Consider the following 22,733-nt stretch of genomic DNA (forward strand, 5'->3'; position numbering starts at 1 on the left):
GGATGATATCTTAAAAAAAAGAAAATTAAGAGGTAAGAGAGGAATGTATTGGAAGGAAAGGAAATGAAAGGGTAGAATGGGACAAATTATCTTGCATAAAAGAAACAAGAAAAAGCTTTTACAATGGAAGGTAAAAAGGGGAAGCAAGAGAGAGTAAGTGTTCTTTATTCTCATCAGAACTGTATCAAAGAGGGAACAATATTCACACTCAGTTGAATATAGAAATTTATCTTTCTATATAAGAAAGTAGGAGGGGAAGGAGTATAAGAGAAAGGGATGTGATAGAAGGGAAGACAATTTGGGAGATGGGGTAGTTAGAAGCAAAATATTTTTGAGTAGGGACAGGGTGAAAGGAGAAAGAGAGTAGGGATGTAGGATGAAGGGAAACGCATTTAGCAAAAGTAACAGTGAAAAAAATTTGAAGCAAATTTCTCTGATAAAGGTCACATTTCTCAATACATTGAGAATTGAGTCAGACTTACAAAAATAAGAGCCATTTCCCAATTGATAAATGACCAAAAAATATAGACAGTTTTCAGATAAAGAAATAAAAGTGATCTATAGTTGTATGGGAAAATTCTTTAACTATATTTTTTAAAATGTTAATTTTTTTATTTTTCCCCAGTTACATTTAAAATAATTTTTTACATTTGTTTTTAAAATTTTCAGTTCTCTCCCTTATTCCCAGCCCCCATTAAGAAAGCACATGTGAAGTCATGCAAAACATTTTCATAAGGGTCATGTTGTGAAAGAAAACATAGATTTCCCTCCTTTAAAAAATACCTTCAAGAAGCAGAAAGTAAAAATAGATAGTGACACAGAGACAGGGAGGAAAAAGAGAAAGAAAGGAAGAGAGAGAGAGAGAGAGAGAGAGAGAGAGAGAGAGAGAGAGAGAGAGAGAGAATGTACGTTTCAATCAGTATTCAGGTACAATCAATTCTTTCTCTCGGTATGAGTAGAATTTTCATCATAAGTTTTTCAGAGTAGTAGTGGACCATTGTATTGCTAAGAATAGCAAAGTCATTCATAGTTGATCATCCCAGAGAATTGATATTACTTTGCACACACTACATTTCCCGTTGCTTGAGTTCTTGGAAGACTTTCCAGGTTTCCATAGAACAATAATATTCCAATCATAATCACATACCAGAATTTATTCAGCCAGTCCTCAATTGATGAGCATTCCCCTCAGTTTCCAATTTTTTGTTCTGAGAAGGGAGCTGCTATAAATATTTTTGTACATAAAAGTCCTTTTCCTTTTTTAAAAAAAATCTCTTTTGGAACTTATACCTAGTAGTGATGTTGTCTAATTCACTATTGATTAGAGAAACACAAATTAAAACAATTCTGAAGTACGAATTAGATCTGCTAATAGAACTGAAAAGGAAATTGATAAATATTGGAGGGGATATGGGAAAAATGATACATTAATTCACTCATGGTGGAGTTGTATTCTGATTTAACCATTCTGTAAAGCCCAAAGGGCTTTAAAACCTTTGAACTATTAATACCTCTTCTAAGCTGTACACCAAAAGAAGAGAAAAACAAAAAGGAAAAAGGCCAATGTGTACAAAAATATTTGTACTAGCTCTTTTCTGGAAGCAAAGAATTGAAAATTGATGAGAGAGCCATCAATTGGAGAATAGCTAAACAAATTGTAGTATGCGATTATTATAGAACATTATTGTGCTATAAGAAAAAAATGAACAAGATGCTCTCAGAAAAGCCTGGAAAGACTTCATGAGCTGATACAAAGTTAAATGTATTGTGTACAAACTAACAGCAATATTGTAAGATGGTCAGCTATGAATGCATTAATTATTCTCAGTAATTCAAGGATCCAAGACAACTCTGAAGAATTTAGGATGAAAAATGCTATCCATTCCTAGAGAAAAAAAAAAAAAACTTATGATGTCTGAATAAAAATTGAAACATACTTTTTAAACTTTTTTTTTGAGTTTTTTTTTTTGTTTACATTTTCTTTTGCAACCTAAATATTATGGAATGTATAACAAATTGAACTGCTTGACTTGTCAGTGGGGAATTGAGAAGAGACAAAGGGAGAGAATTTGGAACTCAAAGTTTTAAAAATAAATGTTAAAAATTATTTTTACATGTAACTGGGGAGAAAATAAAATACTAAATAAAAATAAAATAAAATAGGGGCAGAAAATCAAGCCAAGAAAATAGCAATGTACTAGTGAAATCACAACAAAATCAGAAACAAAAATAATAAACATTATATATCATCTATTAAAATTATTATATATCAATAAAACTGAAAACTCAATAGAGAGGAATATCTTTTAAAAAATAAAATACTCAAATTGAAAGAAGAATAAATAGAGATCTTACCTAACCTGATTCCAGAAAATCAAATAAATGTAAAGGAAATACCACTGAGGGTAAAAAACAAAATTTTGTAGTCCTTATGGTTTCATGGGAAAATTCTATCAAACTTTTAAAGAATAATTTATAACCATACTAAATAAAAATTTTCTCAAAACTTAAGAAAGAAAACATTCTCCAAGCCCTTTTTATGAGTCAAATATAGTCCTAAAGTATAAAACAAGGAATATTAAGGCAAGAAAAAAAGAATTATTGACCAATAGAATTGATATCGATTATAATTTTAAAAAAATAAAATACAGTCAATAAGTCTGTAGCAATTTATCCAAGAAGTCATTTGTTTGATTAATTGGTTTCTATCTAGGAATGAAAGGTTAATTCAACATCAGAAAATCAATCAGCATAACAAATCACATTAAAATAAAGACACCCACAACTAGATAATTAGATCAATATATAGATTTTTTTTTTTTAGTATTATAATATTAATTCTGACTTTTAAAAACCCCTAAAATATATATGGATAGAAAAAACTTTAAAAAAAAAATGTTACCAAGGCATCTAAAACCAAAAGCAAGCAAGGTCAACTTGTGCTGGGGCAACAGTTCTGTTTGCTGTGAAGGCCCTCTTCTGCAAAGCTGGAACACCATGGCCATCTTCCTTGTGCTGAAGACCTAGGCAAAGATGCCAGTCCTGGACCTGAGCAGGTCATCCCTTGGCAAAGTGGCTGAGTCAGTAAAGGCTGCAACTGATGTTGGATTGACATTGATTGTGCTCACTATGAGAACTAAGTGGGTGAGACCATCCAAGAGAAGATCAAAGTGAGCTTTGTCAAATGAGCAGATCCTTTATTGGCAGCAAACTTGGGTGCATGTACCATGAGGAAAGCCTGCCAAAAAACTCTGGGTGACTTGAATCTGGATTACTTGGATCTCTATCTTGTTCGCTGGTCCACAGCATTTAAGGTCGGGAAGGATTTTTTCTTGTTGGATGACAATGGCAGTGTGATAGCCAGTAACACTAGCTTCTTGGATACATGTATGGCCAATGAAAAGTTGTTGGTGCAGGGTAAAATAGCCAATGGATTCTTCAACTTCAACCATCTCCAGATTAAGAGGCTTTCATTCAAACTGGGACTGAATCATGAGCCCGCAGTTAACCAGACTGACCATCATCCCTGTCTCACTTAGGCGAATTGATCAAATATTGCTAGGTCAAGGGCATTGTGGTGACAGCTTACCTTACTCCCCTCCCACCCTCCTTCTAATTGCCCATGGGCCAACCCATAGGACTCTTTTCTTTGGAATGACCCTAGGATGTAGGCCATTATAGAAAAACAACAAAAAACTGCAGCACAGCTTCAGATGAGGTTCCACATCCAGAGAAAAGTGGTTGTAATCCCTGTGAAGTCTAAGTCAGTTCTCTGTTGACCTGAGGATCAGCCAGAGTCAGGATAAGCAAAAGTCTTTGGTCTTTAGGGGGAAAAGTGAAGGGAATTGCTCACACTCTCCTCTGATCAATCTCCCTTCTTGTCATCCTCCTCCAAAGTGGCTTTGGCTTGTCTTATTCCACCCCCTAATTCCTCCTACAATTATTAGTATACACCAAAAGATCAAGTCAGTACAGAATAGTTGGAAGGGCCATTTTCCAAGCTTATGCTAATAGAATATTGTCCAATAGGTAATTAGCCTTAAGTACTCAGTTGTCCAATGCACCTACTCAGAGTTTCAGCTCTTTACATCTCCTGCTTTCTTTTGTTAGAACTCAGGTGGTCACATCATCCCTGACTTCTCAGGGAGGTGAGAACCCCAAAAAGGAGGTGATCATGCCCTCCCTGACTTCTCAGGAAGGGAGGTGAAAGCACTAAAAAGGAGATGATCATGCCTTCCCTGACACCAAAGGGAAGTGGGGAGTCAAGCCAGATATTGTTAGTGGGTTTCTGGGCTGAAGGGTCTTACTAGTGACAGGTATGCACAAACCCATCAGCATGGGAGGTATTACACAAGCACATAGCAATAACACACAGGCTATTAGTGATGATTCTCCCCACAGCCAGTGAAGGTTCAATGTAGTATAACAAACATGAATTGTACATGCAAATAGTGATATAACAAACAATATAATCAACATGGTGTTGTAAAAGATTTCCAGAAGTCCTAGAAGGAAGGTATGTAAACAACAGTCACACATACACCTTCTTCAGTAGCCAAGAGATAGTCCAAAACCAATCTATTGTCCATTGCTTCATGTGTCAGGGAATCTAATGATTCCTGCAGATTTTGAAATCTTGTAGCAGCCTTATCATGTCTCAGGGAATCCAATGATTCCTGAAGGTTTTCAAGTCCTACAATAGTCTTATCATGTCTCAGAAAATCCAATGATTCCTGAGGGTTTTCAAGTCCTACAACAGTCTTATCATGTCTCAGAGAATCCAATGATTCCTGAGGATTTTGAAGTCCAACAATTTTTGATGTCCATGAGTCAAATGCCATAACTGCCAGGCTCTTTCAGTAGTGGGCACAGTCAGCAACGGAACCACCCGATGTTTCTTGGATCTTCTCTTTCATTTCAAGGTTCTGCTTCATATCTCTCTGATAGACAAGGTGAATATGGCTCGTTGGCACCCATCTGATTCCTTCTTCATCTGTAGAGATACAAGCAAACCCTCTCCCTCAAGCAGTTAACCTATCTGGTCCCTTCCATTCACCACTTTCTGGGTCCCTGCACATCACCTGGTGAATATCTAAAGATAGTGGAGCTGCTCACACTGGACGGCCCTTCCAGGTGGCTACAAAACTTGTTGTCCGGAGCCAGTACATCTTTGTCAAAAATCAAGAAGTTAACAGTATAAAGAGCTAGATTTAGAGGTTTTCTAGGGTTACCTGTTGCTCCCCCTTTCTTTTGTTTTTGGAGGAGCATCTAAATGTCTCTGTTTCTTCTCTCTACTATTGCCTGTCCTTGAGGATTAAAGGGTATGTCAGGGTATGTAAAATCTTATACTGTTCACAAAAGTGTACAAAATTTTTTTAGAAATATAAGCAAGTCCATTGTCTGTTTTTATTGCTTGTGTCACACCCATAATTGCAAATGCTTGTATAAGGAATTCAGTGACCACTCAGGATGTCTCTTTTGCTGCTGATATTGCAAAAGTGAATCCTGAAAAGGGGTCTACCACAACATGGATAAAAGACAGATGACTAAAAGATTTATAATGGGCTACATCCATTTGCCAGATTTCATTGGGTCTCAAAGCATGAGGGTTCTTCCCTGGAGGAAGCGTAAGAGTGTGGAAAGGAAGGCAAGCTGTACAAGCTTTTATTATGCTCCTAGCTTCCTCTCTTGTTATTCCAAATTGTAAATGTAAAGCTCAAGCAGCCTGATGACATTTAACTTAAATTCTTGAAATAAAAGAATATTGGCTAACATGGTTAGAAGGCTATCTGCCTTTGAATTATCATCAAAAATAGGACCTGGAAGTCCACTATGAGAGTGGACATGTAAGATATAATCTTACCTGGATGCTTTCTCACTTGCTCACAGCTTAGAGAGCTGATATGTATTAGAGGCTACAAGTTTTATTTGGGCTGTGCCAATTCTTTGTACCACATCTATTGAATAGGCCGAATCAGATATTATATTTATATCTCCTGGATAATAAGTAAGAGCTAGAATGATTGCATACAATTCATTCTGCTGAGTGGAGTGAGAAGGAGTTCTGACTACTCTCTTTATAATTAAGTCAGGAGAATATAAAGCACAAATATTATGTTTTGATGCATCTTTAAAGATAGTTGGTCCTTTAGGAGAGGAACTTTAGAAACATTTTCTTCAAGAATCCTTCACAAATTATGAAAAAGTCTGGTTATCTTTAAGGGAGACCCGTGAAGATTTGGGGCTGTGGCCAATAAAATTCGCCACTCTAGATTGGTTTCACAGCATATGTTAATTTGTGCATTAGTATAAAAGGTGTATATCTTGTCAGGTCTTATCCCAGATAATTGTACTGTTTGCTTAATGGCCTTTAATAAAATTCTAGCCACAAGCACTGGGTAAGGAGTAAGGCTTTTTTCTGGTTGTGCTGGGAGGTTCAGCCACTCTATCACACCGTCTCCTTGATGAAGGACTGCTGTGGGTGCCTCTTATGTAGCAAAAACTGATATTTCCAAGGGTTTTTGAATGACTCTTTCAACCACATTGGATAAAGCCAATTCAATTTCTCTCAAAGCAAGCCTCTTGAGCTTCTTTTGTAATCTGGCATGATGATTTTAAAGCATTGTCCCCCATTAAATGTCATATGATGGTTGCAATTGATAGGTAGTCAAGCCTAACACTCGATACATCTATTGGATATCTCCTATTAATTTCTAGAAGTCATTTAAGGTGTTTAGCTTCTCTGTTCTTAAGGAAAGTTTTTGTACTTAGGGTATACTTCATATCCTAAATATTGAAAAGGAGCATGTCTTTGAATTTTTTTTTTCTGGAGCTCTGTGCAATTTGTAGTTCCTTAGTGTCTCCATGATCTTTTGTAGATATGCTTCTAACATTTGTACCTCAGGTGCACATCCCAATATATCATCTATGTAATGTAATAACATTACTTTTGGAAATGCTTTTCTTACTGGAGTAAGAGCAACAGCAACATACATTTGACACATAATTGTCCATTCATATCTTTTATAAGCCTCAGCTAAGTTTACGCTGGGCACTGAAAAGGCAAATCTTTTCATATCCTCCTTATCTAGAGGGGTAGAATAGAAACAATCCTTAATGTCTGTAACCCAAGGAGGTCATTCTTTAGGCAACTGAATAGGAGATGGAAGTCCAGGCTGAAGAGTTCCCATAGTTTCCATCTGTTCAGTTACCTTTCTTAAATCAGTCAACATCCTCCATTTTCCAGATTTCTTTCTTAAAACAAATACTGGGGAATTCCAAGGACTTAGAGAAGGTTGTAAGTGTCCTTAGTCAAGTTGCTCCTGTACTATATCTAATAAGGCCTAAATTTATCTTTGGCTAAGGGCCACTGTTCTATCCACACTGGTGTATCAGTTTTCCATTGGATAGGAACAGGTGAAAGTGGTGGCAGGCCTTCAACAGCAGCCCTGCCTAAAAAACTGAAGTACTCATTTGTAATCCTAATTGTTGTAAAATGTCTCTTCCCCACAGATTGATGGGGATTTTTTCAACTATAAAAGGAGTAAAAACTCCTGTTTCACCTTCAAAAGTCCATCTCAAAGAGATAGCACTAACTTCAGCTGCTATTGATCCTTCTATTCCAGACATGTAGGTGTCTGCCTTAATCTTTGGCCAGTGACTGGGCCAGTTGGCACCTCTAATGACTGTATGATCTGCACCTGTGTCCACCAGTCCTTCTAATGGTATGCCATTTATATAGATAGTGAGCATAGGTCAGTCAGCTGTCACAGCTGCTGTCTAGAATATTCCTGGATTTTGTTGCTTGGAGTCAGAATCTGGGCGACTATCACCAGATTGCCTATTAGGACTCTGTATCAGTAAACCTGATGCTACTACTTCTCCTGGTTGATAAGTCACACATTGTCTACCTGTATTAGTGACTAGGATATTATCTACACATTCCCCAGTTTCCCACATCAGTATACGGATGGACACTGTTTTGCAAGTACTCTCAGGAGGTGAAATGGTCAAGCCTACCGTGCCTGAAGGCAAGGGATGCATAGCCTTGAGAGGAACAGATTTCACCTTTCCAGGGGGTATGTCAGTTGTCCCAGCTGCATATAACTCTATTCTCCTCAATTGTATTCCCTTTCTCCCATCAGATTTCTTACTGGCTGATTGGTCATGTCTAGGTACTGCCATCATGCCACAAGTTTTTTTTGCCTTGGGTCCTAGGGCTAGGCTCCTCATCCCATTTCTCTGAATCATTCTACATTCTGATGCCCAATGGAAGCCTCTGTTCCATTTTGGACATTCTTTGTAAGTTCAAATCTGGCTTCAGATACCTACCAACTCTGTGAGCCTGAGCACTTAACTCTGCCTCAGTTCCTCATCTATAGAATGAGCTGGAGAAGAAAATGACAAACTGCTTTGCTTAAGTATCTTTGTGAAGAAAACCCAAAATGGGGTCACAAAGATTCAGACACAATTGAAAGAACTGAACAACGAATGGAACAGTACTTAAAAAACTATAAAATTGTGACTACCTAATATGACAACTAGTGGAAACCAAAACTTTCTAAGGTGATTACAGAGGCCATGAAGAGGGGACCCCGAAACTCTGAAAATCCTTAAAGGAGAAAATCTCCTTCTACTCTGCCTCAGTGAGGGGCCTCTCCCCGAAGGACAAACAATTTCATCTTTGTTCTCTGGTGGGGTTGGCTCAGTTCTGAAACTCATTGAATTCAATTCAAATTCTAGCTCAAGCTGAATCCCAGTGAGGAGCCAACTTGGGACTCCACCCACAGGCCTCCTTTAGCTATATCTCTCATTATAAAAAGAGCCAAACTAAAACCCTCTCTTTGAAGAGATTCTTCCAATCCCCATAATAAGCCCTTTTATACATCTAGTTTTTCAGGTCTGTAAATTCCTTTATGGAGAATCTCTGCACCACCAGAAGGGGGTTCCCCACAACTCCCGACCCTTGTGCCAAATTCCAAGGGGTTGCAGGGGAGCCACACTTCTCCATTTGGTTCCCTGAACCCCAAACCTGCCACTAGACCTTATCATTTAACTCCCTGACCACCAGAAACCCTAATCTTATTTTGGTTCTCTATCTAAACCTCATCACCCAAAGTGGTTTAAATCTTGAAGAGAACTTGAATAAGTCTGAAAAAAAAACTCAGTAACTAGAAGACACCTCAAAAAAGTTAATTGGAACTGATGAGTTCTCTGCTTCCCAACTCTTTCCAACTCCTTCCTGCTTCTGATAGTAGTATGGAATAATGATCTCCATCAATAAGGAGAATCCCATATCAACAGTTAGAGTGAGTTAGCACTGATATGGTTCCTTTCTGTCTATTGTCTTCTGTCCATAGGTTCCATGGTATCTATGGGTTTTGTTTTCTTGTTTACCCCTTTTTATCTTTTGAATGTAGTTTTTTGCTTTATTAGCATGATTGCAATTCCTGCTTTTTTAAGATTCACTTAATGCCTAGTAAGAAAAAAAAATTGCATCTCCTCAGTTTTATTTTGTTAATATCTTTGATGCTTTTTTAAAAATGTGTTTCCTACAAGCAACATATTGTAGGTTTTATTTTTGTTTTCTTATTCAAAATGTCACTTTCTAATTTTTCAATACTGTTTGATTCACTCACAGTTAAAGTCATGAGAGATAGGTTTACATTTTTTTTTCAACTGTCTCTAATTTTTTTTCAAGTTATGATTTTTTCCTTTTGGCTGTAAACAGTACAATATTCCTTCAATTACTTTAGCTTATTTTTTAGGGGGCCCTATTCCCAATGATTCTCACCCTCAATCTTCTCATTAATCATCCTTTTCCCTTCGTTTCATTACTTGCTCTATTTTCCTTCTCAAACTACAGTTAGGTTTATTTTAATAAGCAACATGGTAACAAAAATTCAGAAAATAAAATAAGTGTAAGAATCTGGATTTCTTCCCATATATTTGCTATGGCTTATGATTTTATCTTTGTGTTTTTCTCTTTGAAAATCTTGGTCTACAGAATCTTCTATGTTCCAATCTCTCCATCCTAGAGAATTTTTAGATAGGATTTTTCTAGGGTTTTTTTGTTTTTGTTTTTTTTTTTAAAGAAAAAGATCATAGAAATAAACAAAACTCAAAGCTGTTTTTTTTTTTTTAAAGCCAACAAAAATAAGAAATATTTAACCACATTGATTAAAAAGAGGAAGGAAAATCAAATAAACAAAAATTAACATAAAGGTCACAAAAATGAACAAGAAGTAAAGGAGAATGATCAGAACCTACTATATAATCATATGCAAGCGAACCTGAGAATATAAAAGAAATTGGGGATTATATGCAAAATATGAAATACCAAAATCATCAAAATATCATAAAGGTACCTTAATACAATTTCAAAAAAGAAAATTGAATTAGCTTTAAAAGAAAACCCTCATCCAGTTGAATGTTTAGGAGAATTTTCAAACTTGTAAAGAGCTTGTAAATAACTCTACTGCACAAAATAATCTCAAAAAATTTAGAAAGAAAAATCTCTACAAACTTCCCTTATTAGAAAAAAAAGTGAAACTTTTAATGATTAAGTCCATGTTACATGTATAAACTTCAGTAATATTAATAAAAATTATTAATGTGTTAATGTGTGTTTATTTTTAAGACCAAAATATGCATTACTGGATGAATGTACTAGTGCAGTCAGCATTGATGTTGAAGGGAAGATATTTCAGGCTGCAAAAGGTGCTGGGATATCTTTGCTGTCAATTACACACAGGCCTTCTCTTTGGTAAGTTCTTATAAATTATAAAGTTCCAAATTTGATGTCATTTTGTTTTCAGATTTTTGATGAATGAAACATCTATAGAACTGTTTCTACTAACTATACTGTTGTATGCTAGAGGCCAGGAATTATATTTAAGCATTTTTATTATTTAATTTTCAAGTTTCTGTAAAGATGTATACCAATAATGAAGATGAAATTCAAATTCATGTCACATCACAATTTCAAACAACTTTTTGAAATGCTTGTATGTTACTCTTTAAATCACTGTATGTGTGTGTTCTGAAAAAAAAAAAAAATATGATAAATTTTTGAGAGGCTATCTGTTAGATTTGGTAAGAACTACAAAATATAATGTACCATTTTTAAAAAGGATAATTGTATGATAATTCTCTAATCTTTAGAAAGAAAAAAAAATAGGTTTAATATTTTCTCCCAAATTTCTAGGACAGTATTTAAAAGAACTACCTAATCCCACCCCCCATCCAATATAATGAAAAGAAAGAAAGAAAAAGAAACTTTTTCAAAAAGATTAACTATACAATAACATTTTGGAATCCCAGGAACTTTTTCAGAGTTTTTCTTTCTTTTTCTTTTTTTTTTTTTTTACATTCTGCCATTATTCTCATAGTTATTTTGCTTGTTTCTATTCATTTATCATTAATTAAAATGTACTCCATAGATAAAGCCTGAAAAATATTTTATTATTTAATATTTACATGCTGAATATTATGATTTCTCTGATTGCTGACTCCAGTTCAAAATTCAAAAGTTATTTATTTCTTTTTACAATACTAGTAGCTAGGGTTGTTCTAACTTTCTGGAGTCCCATTTTCTAGGAATGGTGCACTTCTTATCACCATTTTAGCTTCAATGTACTATGACAGTTGACTGAATTTCATGCCTCAAACATTCAACTATTGAATTTCATGACCCAAACATTCAACTAGAACAATCTCAAAAGTGTATAGCATTGATAGGATCCATTTGAGTTTACTCTTAAAGCTCTCCTAGGCCCTCCTAGAAAAAAGTATGTTTACTTTTGTAAAATGTTGGTTCAAGTTAAGCCTCTAGAGTATTTTGTATTTGAGATCATATCTCTTCCTTTGATTCATTTCTAAATTCCCCATCTTTCAGACTCCACCTGAAAGCAGGAATTTCTATAGAATTTATAATGTAGCCATTTAGTATAAACAACTATATGAAGATTGGTTTAAAGTGGTTCTATTAACCTTGTTAAAAATCCCTCCTTGCTACCCCACACCTAATATGAGATTGATTTAGGTACAAAATAGAATAAGGTAATATTTAGTTTCAAAATAAACTCTCCGAAATTCCTCTGGGGAAGATTAAAAAAAAAAAAAAAAAGCAACTTAAATTATATTTCTACCTTTAGTCTATTCTCTGTTCAATAAATCTTCACACATTACTTTATGATTTAAAAATCTTCACTACATTCAGTGTGGTAATATATGCCTATAATTCTTCTTGTTTAGGGAGTGAGCTTTTCAGATAGCTTGTAGTAAAGTTGTAGCTGAGTTGTAGTAAAACTAATGATAGATATCTGCCATAAGCCTAGTTACCAATATGGTAAACCCCCAAGACTGGGGATTCAGCATGCTGACCAAGAAGGGGTGAAATGAGCTGGGTTGGAAAAGGAGGAAGTCAAATTTTCTTTCCCATTTAGTAATGGAATTGGGCTCATGTCTAGCCCCTGTACTCCTAGTTTGGGTGAAATATGGAGACTTAGGTTCAAAAATTATTCAAAAGGTCTTTACTATTTGAAAAACTTCAGCCTTTGGATCACCTATTGCAGATCCAGAGTTACTTTATTTTAAGAACCATTCCATTTTGTTCACATAGGTTTGTCTATACTCTACCCTTAGTGCTTTCAATGCAAGTAACCTAAAATTGGACATAGAATGTTGTGCAATCTATTCTGAAACGCAACCTCGCCTTTCATATCTTGTTATGCAGAAATTCCTAACCCTGAAATTGTGGAAAAAGGTTATTGCACCAGATTAGTCTCAGCTACCAGCAATTGGGAACTTGACCAATCAATTTTTCCTCCAGACCCTATTCTGTTCCTTGCTCCTCCCAATCTATATAAACTTTTTATAGTGTTCATTCAGAGTGTCTTTGCCTCTTTGGGTGAGACTACCCTGCTGATGAACTCAAAATAGTTGGTCCAAAGTGTATTTCTCAGCCAATCTGTTGTTTCCATTTCCAACATTGACACAATTCGATAATATTAAAACCCTGATCTTGGTTTCAGGGGTACTCTACAATCTGGCTCCAGCCTACCTTTCCAAAAGTGTCTAAGACCACTCCTTTTTACATATTATATATTATAGGCAGGGTATAGTCTTCGTTCCCCAGCTGTAACTTGCTTTTTCACACTCCTATGCTTTTGTTCAAACCATATCTGAAATATATTCTTCTCCCTTCTTTATCCATCATTATTTGTTTAAGTACTTCCATTAGGCAGAATACAGTGAATAGAGCAGAGGCTGAATTCAGAAAAACCTGAGCTAAAATCTTATCTCAGATGTCCCATAGCTTTGTGAACCTTGGAGGGTCACATCACCTCTGTCTGCCCCAATTTCTTCAACTACCAAAGGAGAATAATATTAGCACCTGCCTTCCAGACTCATGGTGAGGATCAAATGAGATATTTGTAAGGTCACAGACAAGAAAACGTAGGATATTTATACAAGATAAATACAGAGTGATGGGGAAGGGATAGCACTGACAGCTAGGAGAATCAGAAAAGGCAGAGGATAGCACTAAGCCTACAAGAAAGCAAAGGATTCAAAAAGATGGAGGTGAGGGGGGAAAGCTTTCCAATCATGGAGACAGAGGATTAAGATAGACTATCACATACAAGAGACAAAAGGACCTCTTCAGCTACAGCTGAGAATGCTTTAAGGGGAAAGTAATGTTTCATTATTCTGGAAGGGCAATCTGGAGACAGATTGTGAATAGTTTTAAATGGTTAACACATGAATTTATATTTTATCTTAGAGGCCACAATACAGATCTGATGCGTCTTCTTAAGGAGGAGGTTAATTAATATGGTTAGATATTAAGACTATCATTTTGACAGCTGTGGGAAGGAGGGATTGGAGAAGGAAAAGGATGGAGGCAAGGAGGATAATTGCAGTAGTTGAAGTAAAAAGTGATGGGGCCTGAAATAGGGTGATACTATGTAAGTTCAGAGAAAGGGATGGATAAGAAAGATGTTTGAGTTAAAATCAAGAGATAACTATTTGTATAGTGGAGCTGAGGGGCAAGGGAAAAATCTAAAAATTGTGAATTGCTCTGGATAAAAGAATGATGATACCATTTACAGAAATAGGGAAGTTAGGGGGAAAAGTGATTTTGGGGGAAGAAGAGATTAAAATCTGTTTAGAACATTTTGGATTTGAGACATCTATAATACATCCAGAGGGAGCTGTCCAGCAGGCATTTGGAAATGTAGGATTAGAGAGTCACAAAGGTAAGGTCTAAATGTATAGATTTGGAAACCATTTGAATAGACATGATTAATGAATATATGGAAACTAGTGAAACCAACAAAAGAATAGAGAGACAATAAGAGAAATTCCAGAACAGTGTTCTGAAGTATACCCACATGTGGAAATGGGACAAAGATGAACTAAGAAAAATCAGTCAGAGGGAAAGGAAGGGAACAAGATAGTATAGCATCTTGAAAAGCAGAAAGAAGTGAGTTCCAGAAGGAAAAGGTGGCCATTTGTGTCAAATGGTGAAAAGAAGTCAAGAAAGATAATGACTAAGAAAAGTCTGAACAGAGAAATAAAGAAATTTATCCTTTGGACATAGTTATTTCTGTACATTATTTTCCTCATCCCTTTCCTTCCTTTCTTCCTCCCATTATAGGATAATAGCATTTGGACTTTTAAGGAACCATAGATATCACCTTCCCTCCCCCCATTTAAAAGACTCATATGAGACCCAGAGACATCAAGTGACTTGCCTCAGAGCATACAGATTGTGACTGATAGAGTCTAGTACTCTTATAAATTCCTTTTAGTAAGTTTTGTTTCAAATGTATGTATATACATATACATTCATACATATATATTCACATGTACCTATATCTTGTACTTTCAGTATCTAGTGCAAGGCCTTGTTACAGTAAACTTAAACTACAGTAATAGTTTAATAAAGATTTGTTATTGAATGAATGAATGAAACCTTAAGCCAATTATGCCTTTGCTCTAGAATTCTGAGGTATTCTGAACTTGGTTTGAATAATGACTCAAGCAAAAATGACCTATTTGTGTTCTTCCTGTGTAGTACTGAATTATATTTCCAGAGATGATCCTAAATCAAATTGACAAAATGGCAAAGGAAGGAACTTGTTTCTCATGTTCACTTATATTCTTTCATTGTGTATTATGTTATGTTTATTTTGCTATTCTGGAATTTGAGTAACATGTTGCCTTTTTGCATGTTAATTCTGACATTTTAAAATAAATTGTTAGTCATGAGAATAAATCCCCGAATTTGAAATAGTTTTACAAAGAAATTTATTAGGCTATTTTATTAGGTCAAGTAGAAGAGGAAAATCAGAAGAAAGAGGTCCCTCTTAGACTCCAAAAGGTTTACCATTACATAGGATTTCAGAGTACCAATATAGACAAATTATATTGAATTGTTTATGTAATAAATGAATAGTAATTGGAAAATACATGGTAAAAATCAATGCTAATATCTGTGAATGTCAAAGCTACTGAAGTTTATTAGATTATTAGATCCTTGGATAGAATTATAGTTTTTATTAGCCACTTTCCTGTGCTTTTTTTCTTTGTGATGTAATTGTATTGTAGGTTAATTGCTGACATGTAAGTGAATTGATTTGAGGGAGGGAGGACTGTGCAAGGATACCAGCCTCATTTTCTCCTTGGGAACCATATGGGTCCAGTAGTCAGCTACAGATCAGAATTACTGGAGATAGCACCAGATGCGGTGGAGGCCTTGGCCTTTTTCAGCCAAGGTTTTTTGTTTTTTGTTTTAATTTTTTTCAGTTCAGGGTTTGTTTTTTTCAATTAAGATCTGAGTACAACTGAGTCCAAATGCTCAGCAAACAACTGAGTACAATCACTTATTCAGTGTTTAAGACTAGGTAAAAAAGAAAGAAAAAAAGGGAACCAATCTGGGAGAGGAAGCCCCTCCACAACAATTTCCATTTACCTTCTCTATGAGGCAATTAAGGACAAAAAATTCCACAACTTGATATTCGTTGATATTCCTCATGATAGGATATGTTAGCCAGCATAGTACAATAAATACAAATTCAGCCTCATATTCAGAAAGACCTGGGTGGAAGTCTTAACCTCTGACATATACTGATTGGATGAACAGAAAGTTACTTTATTACTTTTTGTCCCTGGCATCTCTCAGTATAATAAGTTACTAGTGAGTGGCAGGTCCAGGATATTTCCATACCACCACATACCATATTCATGAAATCATAAGTTTGAGGGGGGGATGCTGAAAATACTTTTTTTTTTCAAAAGAGAAAAATACCATAAAGTGTGTAGTATCTTTTAGAAAGATTTCTATGAAAAATGCTTCATTTTGAAAAATTTTCTTACATAAAGTATGCTTTTGAAAACCTTCATTTCCTTTTTCCCCTCTCTGTATAATCTCTCAGGTTTGTATAAATCTAGGATTATTTCAGAAAGCATAGAACATGATCAAATGTATTTACAGAATTTGTTTTACATTCCATAGTAAAACAAATAGGATAGAAACAACAAGCACTTTAAAGAGACAAGAATAAAGATTTTCAACTATCATAGTGACTAGTCTGTTCCTATTTCTCTTTTGTCTACAAAATTAGGGATCTTCCTTAAAGATCTGCCTTAGTATATAATTGTGCCAACATTTTCTAATGGTTTTAATTTAATTTGTTTATGCAGGAAATACCATACTCATTTATTGCAGTTTGATGGAGAAGGAGGCTGGCGCTTTGAACAGTTGGATACAGCTATTCGTTTATCACTGAGTGAAGAAAAACAAAAACTGGAATCTCAACTAGCTGGTATTCCCAAGATGCAGCAGAGACTCAATGAACTCTGCGAAATTTTAGGAGAAAATTCAGTGCTGAAAACAAACAAAAAAGAAGATGAAACATCTTAATTTGTTCTGATGTGTTTTTGAAATTTTTCATCATTGCTGTTGATGCTAATGAGCTCTGAGACACTATTACAATGCATGCATTGCCCTAACTTAAGCACAGAGGGAAAAATCAGCCAAAAAAATGATTTATGAGATTTGAGCATGGCCATAGAATATGTTTTGAACTTTAAGAAGAAAATAACTGCATTTTGAAAAGAGCAATCACTATGGATTATTCTAATTTCTAATGAAAATCCAATTCATCATCAAAAGGAGACTTTATCGATCTGAAAGGATATAAGCAAGATACAGGACTCTTCAATCTACTTAATGTGCCTACTATATTAAATGAAATTTATTGCAGGCATGAAACAACATAAGGTTTGAATTGTGTGTATAAATGCATAAGACACAATGTTTACATAGGATTCCAGTCCATTTATACTCCATTGTAAGTTTTATATGGTTCGTTTTTCCAAGTTGCTGCTGAATTTCAACAAAAAGAAAGCAGTTTATTAATAAGAGTGGTTAAAAACTGGCACTTGAAAGCCAAATTGTGAAAATTTTGATAAATATCTTCAGTTGTTTATCTATAATTTTAGACTTTAAACAACTTGATGTAGGCATGTAACATCAAATTCAGTGGGAATTTCACATTCTTTAATTTCAAATAGTGAATGGCCAAAATTAAAAAGGACAATCCAAAAATGTTTGCTTCAACTTATCTACATGTAATTGTAATCCAGAAATGCAAAACTTATGAGTCTAATAGTTATATTATAGCAAAAATAGACATTCCAAAAATATTAGAATGGAAAGAAATAGAAAATCATTTTTTACCATACCTAATTGGTTATGAAATGAAAGAAGTTTGATTAATGTGTTGAGAAAAAATGGATTTAGTAATGTTAGTGTTAATGCTATTGTTTTCTAAGTAACAATGATAAAATAAAAATGGAGGTGACATAATTTATTCAGTGAGGAACAGGAAAAGGTAGTCCTTATCTTCATCCTCACCTAGTTGGTTTCCTTCAAATTTCAGATAAAAATCCCACCTTCAGCAAAAAGCCTGTTTGCACACAGTTGTTTGCATGTTGTCTTCCATATTAGATCAAGAGTTCTTTGAAAGCAGGAATTGTTTTGTGCCTTTCTTTGTATCCCCAACACTTAGCACAGTTACTGGCACATAGTAGGCACTTAAATGCTTGTTTACTATTACTATTATTACAAATAATAATGGTCTTCTTGAACCTTAACAAACAGGAGTTTGTTAAAACTCCTATGCAATAAACTTATTATTTTTTAATCACAGTGGTTCAGGTATTTTATAGAATATCTAGGTGACATGGGTTAAAATAATGATAGCTAACATTACAGTGCACTTTTAAGTTTTGCAAAGCACATTACATATATGAATGTTTTAGCTATTGATACAAGTAAAAGTTTAGATTATTTTTACTTCCTATAATTTTCTGATACTCTGCAAATGAAAGAACAGTGTTTGAGATTTCTGGTGCTTGTGACACCATGTTGACAGAACAGAAAAAAAATCAGAACAATCTAAACTTTTAGCTCCCTCAGGTTCCAGTGACATGTAGAAGTATTAACACCATCTTTGCCTTCTTAGTTGTTAAACTCTAAATCAAAGTTCTTGAATAAAAAAAGAAGTTATTGGAAAAACAGAGAAATAAAAAAGGTTTCCTTTGGGTTATGATGTCTGATTGTTGTGTCTTCCTTATCTTCTGATTTTTAAAAATCCAATAGTTTCTAAGCCCTCTGTTTGACATAAAGTATATAGATTGTAAAAATTACTTAGCATGTATTTAGTATTTAGTATCAGGAACTAATAAGGATAAAAACTAAGAGGATAAAAACTAAATTATGGCAAAGGGAACTCCTAGATAATTTTTCTGTAACACTGCAAGCTAGTACCTTCCCTGCAACTTCTGCCTAGAGCATTGAAAGAATAAGTGATTTGTCTAGTGTCACACAGCCAAAGTATTTCAGATGTGGGACATGGACCCAGATTTTCTTGACCCTAAGGGAAGCATTGATTTACTATGCTATATTGTCTCTCATTTTGTGTATATGCTCTCCAAATAATAAAATGTAACTGTGTCATTTGCATGTAAGATTGGATGAGATTTGAATAATAACATTTTGGGGGTGCACTTAAAATCATTGGTGCCAATTGAAAGTCACCCACATTCATCATTTAAATTATTAGGTACTATGTAAAACATTAAAAAAACTTTGTGAAACATTTTTTGTATCCTATTATTTTCAAAGTTGTTTCCTAACAGTAGGAAGGTCTCATTAAAAAAATAATTTTGTTGGGGCAGCTAGATGGTAAAATGGATAGACAGTCCTGGAGGCAGGAGGACCTGAACTTAAATCCTGCCTCAGACACTTATCACCTCCTGGCCATGTAATCCTGGGCAAGTCACTTAACCCCAATTGCCTCACTACATATACATGTATATATATATACACATACACATTCTGATAACATTCAAGTTGTTTCCATAATGATCCACCATAATATATCATATTTCTATGCTCCCATTATTATATTCAATGAAAATTGAGAAAAAAACCAAGTAGCCATCTTTGGATGGATCAAGGAAGAAATGTAGAGAAGGAGAAACCACATGGAAACACTTTAATGCTCAAACTATTCCATGCACATTATCCAAATATTTCTTCTTCAGTAAAGAAAACTTCCATAATGGAATATAAAGTCAAGTTTTTAAAAATTATTTTTAAAAAATTATAACTTGGAAAGTAAGCTATGTTCTACCAAAATATTACCCTATATTCCTACAACATTTAGAGTTATGTCAAGCATGATAGCAAAACAATGTGTCCTCTGTAAAGAATAACATATTAAATCATTCTGGATTAATGTCAATTATACTATGTCTTAAAAAATTAAGTGAGGTCACATTTGCATGTGGGATGCTTTCTTTTGCACATTATTTCTAATATTTAATTACAGCCCTGCCAATTAAGGTACAATTGAAGATAATTCTTATTGGAATTTTTAGTTCCATAAAAATGTAATAATAATAAGATTAGCATTAAATAATTTTTTTAAAAAAGGAAAGAAAGAAATGTGGTTGTAATAACTTCCTGATGCATTAACCTAGGAAAATCAAACATTTCATTTCTTGTATGAACTTGTATGAATTAAAATTAATGAGAGATAAATTCCACTTAATATTATCGAAAATTATCATTAAATTAGACAGTGATACTCAAAATGTATTTATGACTAATATGTAGTGATTTAATTTCACATCTTTTTATACTTTTAAGTAGCTTGGGGATAAGAAAATTAAAGATATTTGATTAAAGTCAAGCATTTAGTCACAGAAAAATAATAAATTCTCTAATTAATTGAGTTAAATTGCTATGTTAACTATACCAACACAGAATTTTATTAACAGATTACCCAACACATGATCATTGACACAAAAGGCTGTTTACATAGTAGGTCCTATACATTTTCTTTGATTGACTTAAGTCTTTCTTATATTATTAATTCCTGTGGGGTTTCAAATCTCTTAAATTTTATTGACACATTTGATCAGCTGTCATTTTAAAACTAGATATACTGAATTTTAAGAGATTAGATATACATGTACTTGATTACTTTCTAGCAAAGATGTGTGAAAAGAAAATTTAAGTAAAATGAACTTTGTTTTCCTTTTGATTTTTGATCTCATAGAAAAATTCTTAAAATAATAGAATTGATTTTTTTTTTAAATGAAAAGATACCTAGCAAGTGAATGACTTTTTGGACATTTGAACATGGTAATACAATAATTGAAAACTATCATTCTATAATCATTAGTATTTTTAGTCCTAATAAACAATGGATTTTTCTTTGCAAGATTTTCTTCACTTTAAGATCATTTAATGCCAATCATTCTTCAATCTTGAGCATTTTTCCCCCCCTGAAGCTGGAATCTCTATAAATCTGGTAATTTCGTCTCCTTCCTCTTTTGGTCAGAATAGTTTCAATATGAAATAGATTACATTTATACTTTATTATACTTTAGTAATTGCTAGGACTAATAGGGAAGGGAAAGAAGTAAGCATTGATATAGTGCCTACTATGTGCCAGGTACTAAGCTTAGTTCTTTTATAAATATTATATCACTTAATTCATACAACAATCCTTCAAGATAGGTGCTATTATTATTCTCTTTTTGCAGTGGAAAAAACTGAGGGAACAGAAGTTAAATGACTTCAGATCTTCCTACTGCAGACCTTGTGCTCTATCTACTGTACTTCAAACTGTCTCTCTATGATTTGCTAATACACTATGTTCCTTGAATATTCATTAAATTTAAAGCTTCAAGGCATGTAAAATTAACTGGTTCCTTTCTTTTTCAATTCTATAACTTCAAATTTACTTAGAATAAGGGCTATGTATATTGAGATGACTTTGAGCAAATAAAACAACTATCTTGTTCTGAAAAAAACCCAAAATGTATAACTTACTACCCAGTGCATAACCATAATTACATGTATTTAACGCATTTTAAAAATATGTACAATCCATAAATAACTTATTCTTTCCTTTCTAGTCTCTCTATAAATAGTAAGATGGGTGAAATTTTCAATAACACTTCTTTATGAAATTTTCAGGTTTAATGTCCTTTACAAACAGCCTATATAGCAATAAATGTCATTTCTATTTTAAATGTTAAATAAATATAATTTCTTTGCTATGTAGTTTAGTAATATCTTATTTTGATCATGTGAATTGCAGCCTTATGTATTTAGATTGATTGGAAACAGGAATACAGTAATACTTAGAAACCAGTAATACTTGGTTAATCCAAGTTGCTAGCTTGGGACCTTTTTGCTTTCTTGGAAAAAGGCATAAAAATGGAAAGACATCTCATCAGAAAACAAATATAATAGAATTTATTTGCATACATGTTTGCACTGCATACATACTAATATAGTGTGTATTGTATGCATATTTGCATACATAAATTCCAAGATGATTAACTTTCTGCCAATGGAGCAAGTAAAAGGAAAAAAAAAAATATCCCTTCCTGCTGGCTAGCTTGCTTAACAAAACAAGTCAAACATAGCAAAGATCCACATAAACGAGGACTGAATAGAATAAATTACTTTACCATCTTTGAACAATAGAGCCAAATTAACGTTTTTTAACTAAACATCTCCATTTCTGGGTGTCTCTGATGCTTGTAATGTATTTCCTCCTCATCTCTCCCTCTTGAAATTTCTAAGTTTCTTCAAGGCTTATCAGTTACCACTTTTCACCTTCATCCCTTCATCCCCCAACTGCTGTTGCCTTCCCTTCCCCAAATTATATTGTAACTATTTTGTATGCATGTAGATATGTAATATATGTATGTATGTATGTATGTATGTATGTACAGCTCACCTTTTTGGATAGTAAGCTCTTAAAGAGCAAAAACTGTTTCGTTTTTGGCGCTGTGTTCTCATCAACTTAGCAAGGTGCCCAGCACATAACAGGCAATAATAAATACTTGAAAATAGCCTATATCTTTGTTAGTCATTTTTATTGCAATGACTTTTTTTGGTAGTGAGTACGTAGAAACAAAATAGATATCGAATGAATGTGGAATGGCTAAATAAATTGTACTGTAAGAATGTGTGGATTCAGGATCTTATTCCTATCCAAATGCATTGTTTGAAGAGCTTGTCATTACTTCAAAGGCCTCTGGGTAGTGTAGGTATTGCTAATGTGTTCCCAAGTGTGAGAAATGAATGTTTCCACAGTTATGAAAATTAAATAGAAAAGGGAAACAAATTAGAAAAG

At 34.1% G+C, this 22,733-nt stretch overlaps 1 protein-coding gene and 1 pseudogene across 1 annotated transcript in view; both read left to right on the forward strand.

The window, feature by feature from the left end:
- ABCD2 (ATP binding cassette subfamily D member 2) overlaps positions 1 to 20,542 on the forward strand; it is a 108,739-nt gene extending 88,197 nt beyond the window's left edge. Inside the window, exons 9-10 of the mRNA XM_074269470.1 lie at positions 10,640 to 10,765; positions 16,708 to 20,542. Of these exons, the coding sequence (XP_074125571.1) occupies positions 10,640 to 10,765; positions 16,708 to 16,927 (346 nt within the window). The 3' untranslated portion in view covers positions 16,928 to 20,542. The remainder of the gene's footprint in view (positions 1 to 10,639; positions 10,766 to 16,707) is intronic.
- On the forward strand, positions 2,881 to 5,560 carry LOC141542640 (aldo-keto reductase family 1 member B1 pseudogene; annotated as a pseudogene).
- Positions 20,543 to 22,733: the final 2,191 nt, after the last annotated feature.

This window comes from Sminthopsis crassicaudata, chromosome 5 (genome assembly GCF_048593235.1).
Source record: "Sminthopsis crassicaudata isolate SCR6 chromosome 5, ASM4859323v1, whole genome shotgun sequence".
NCBI lineage: Eukaryota > Metazoa > Chordata > Mammalia > Dasyuromorphia > Dasyuridae > Sminthopsis > Sminthopsis crassicaudata.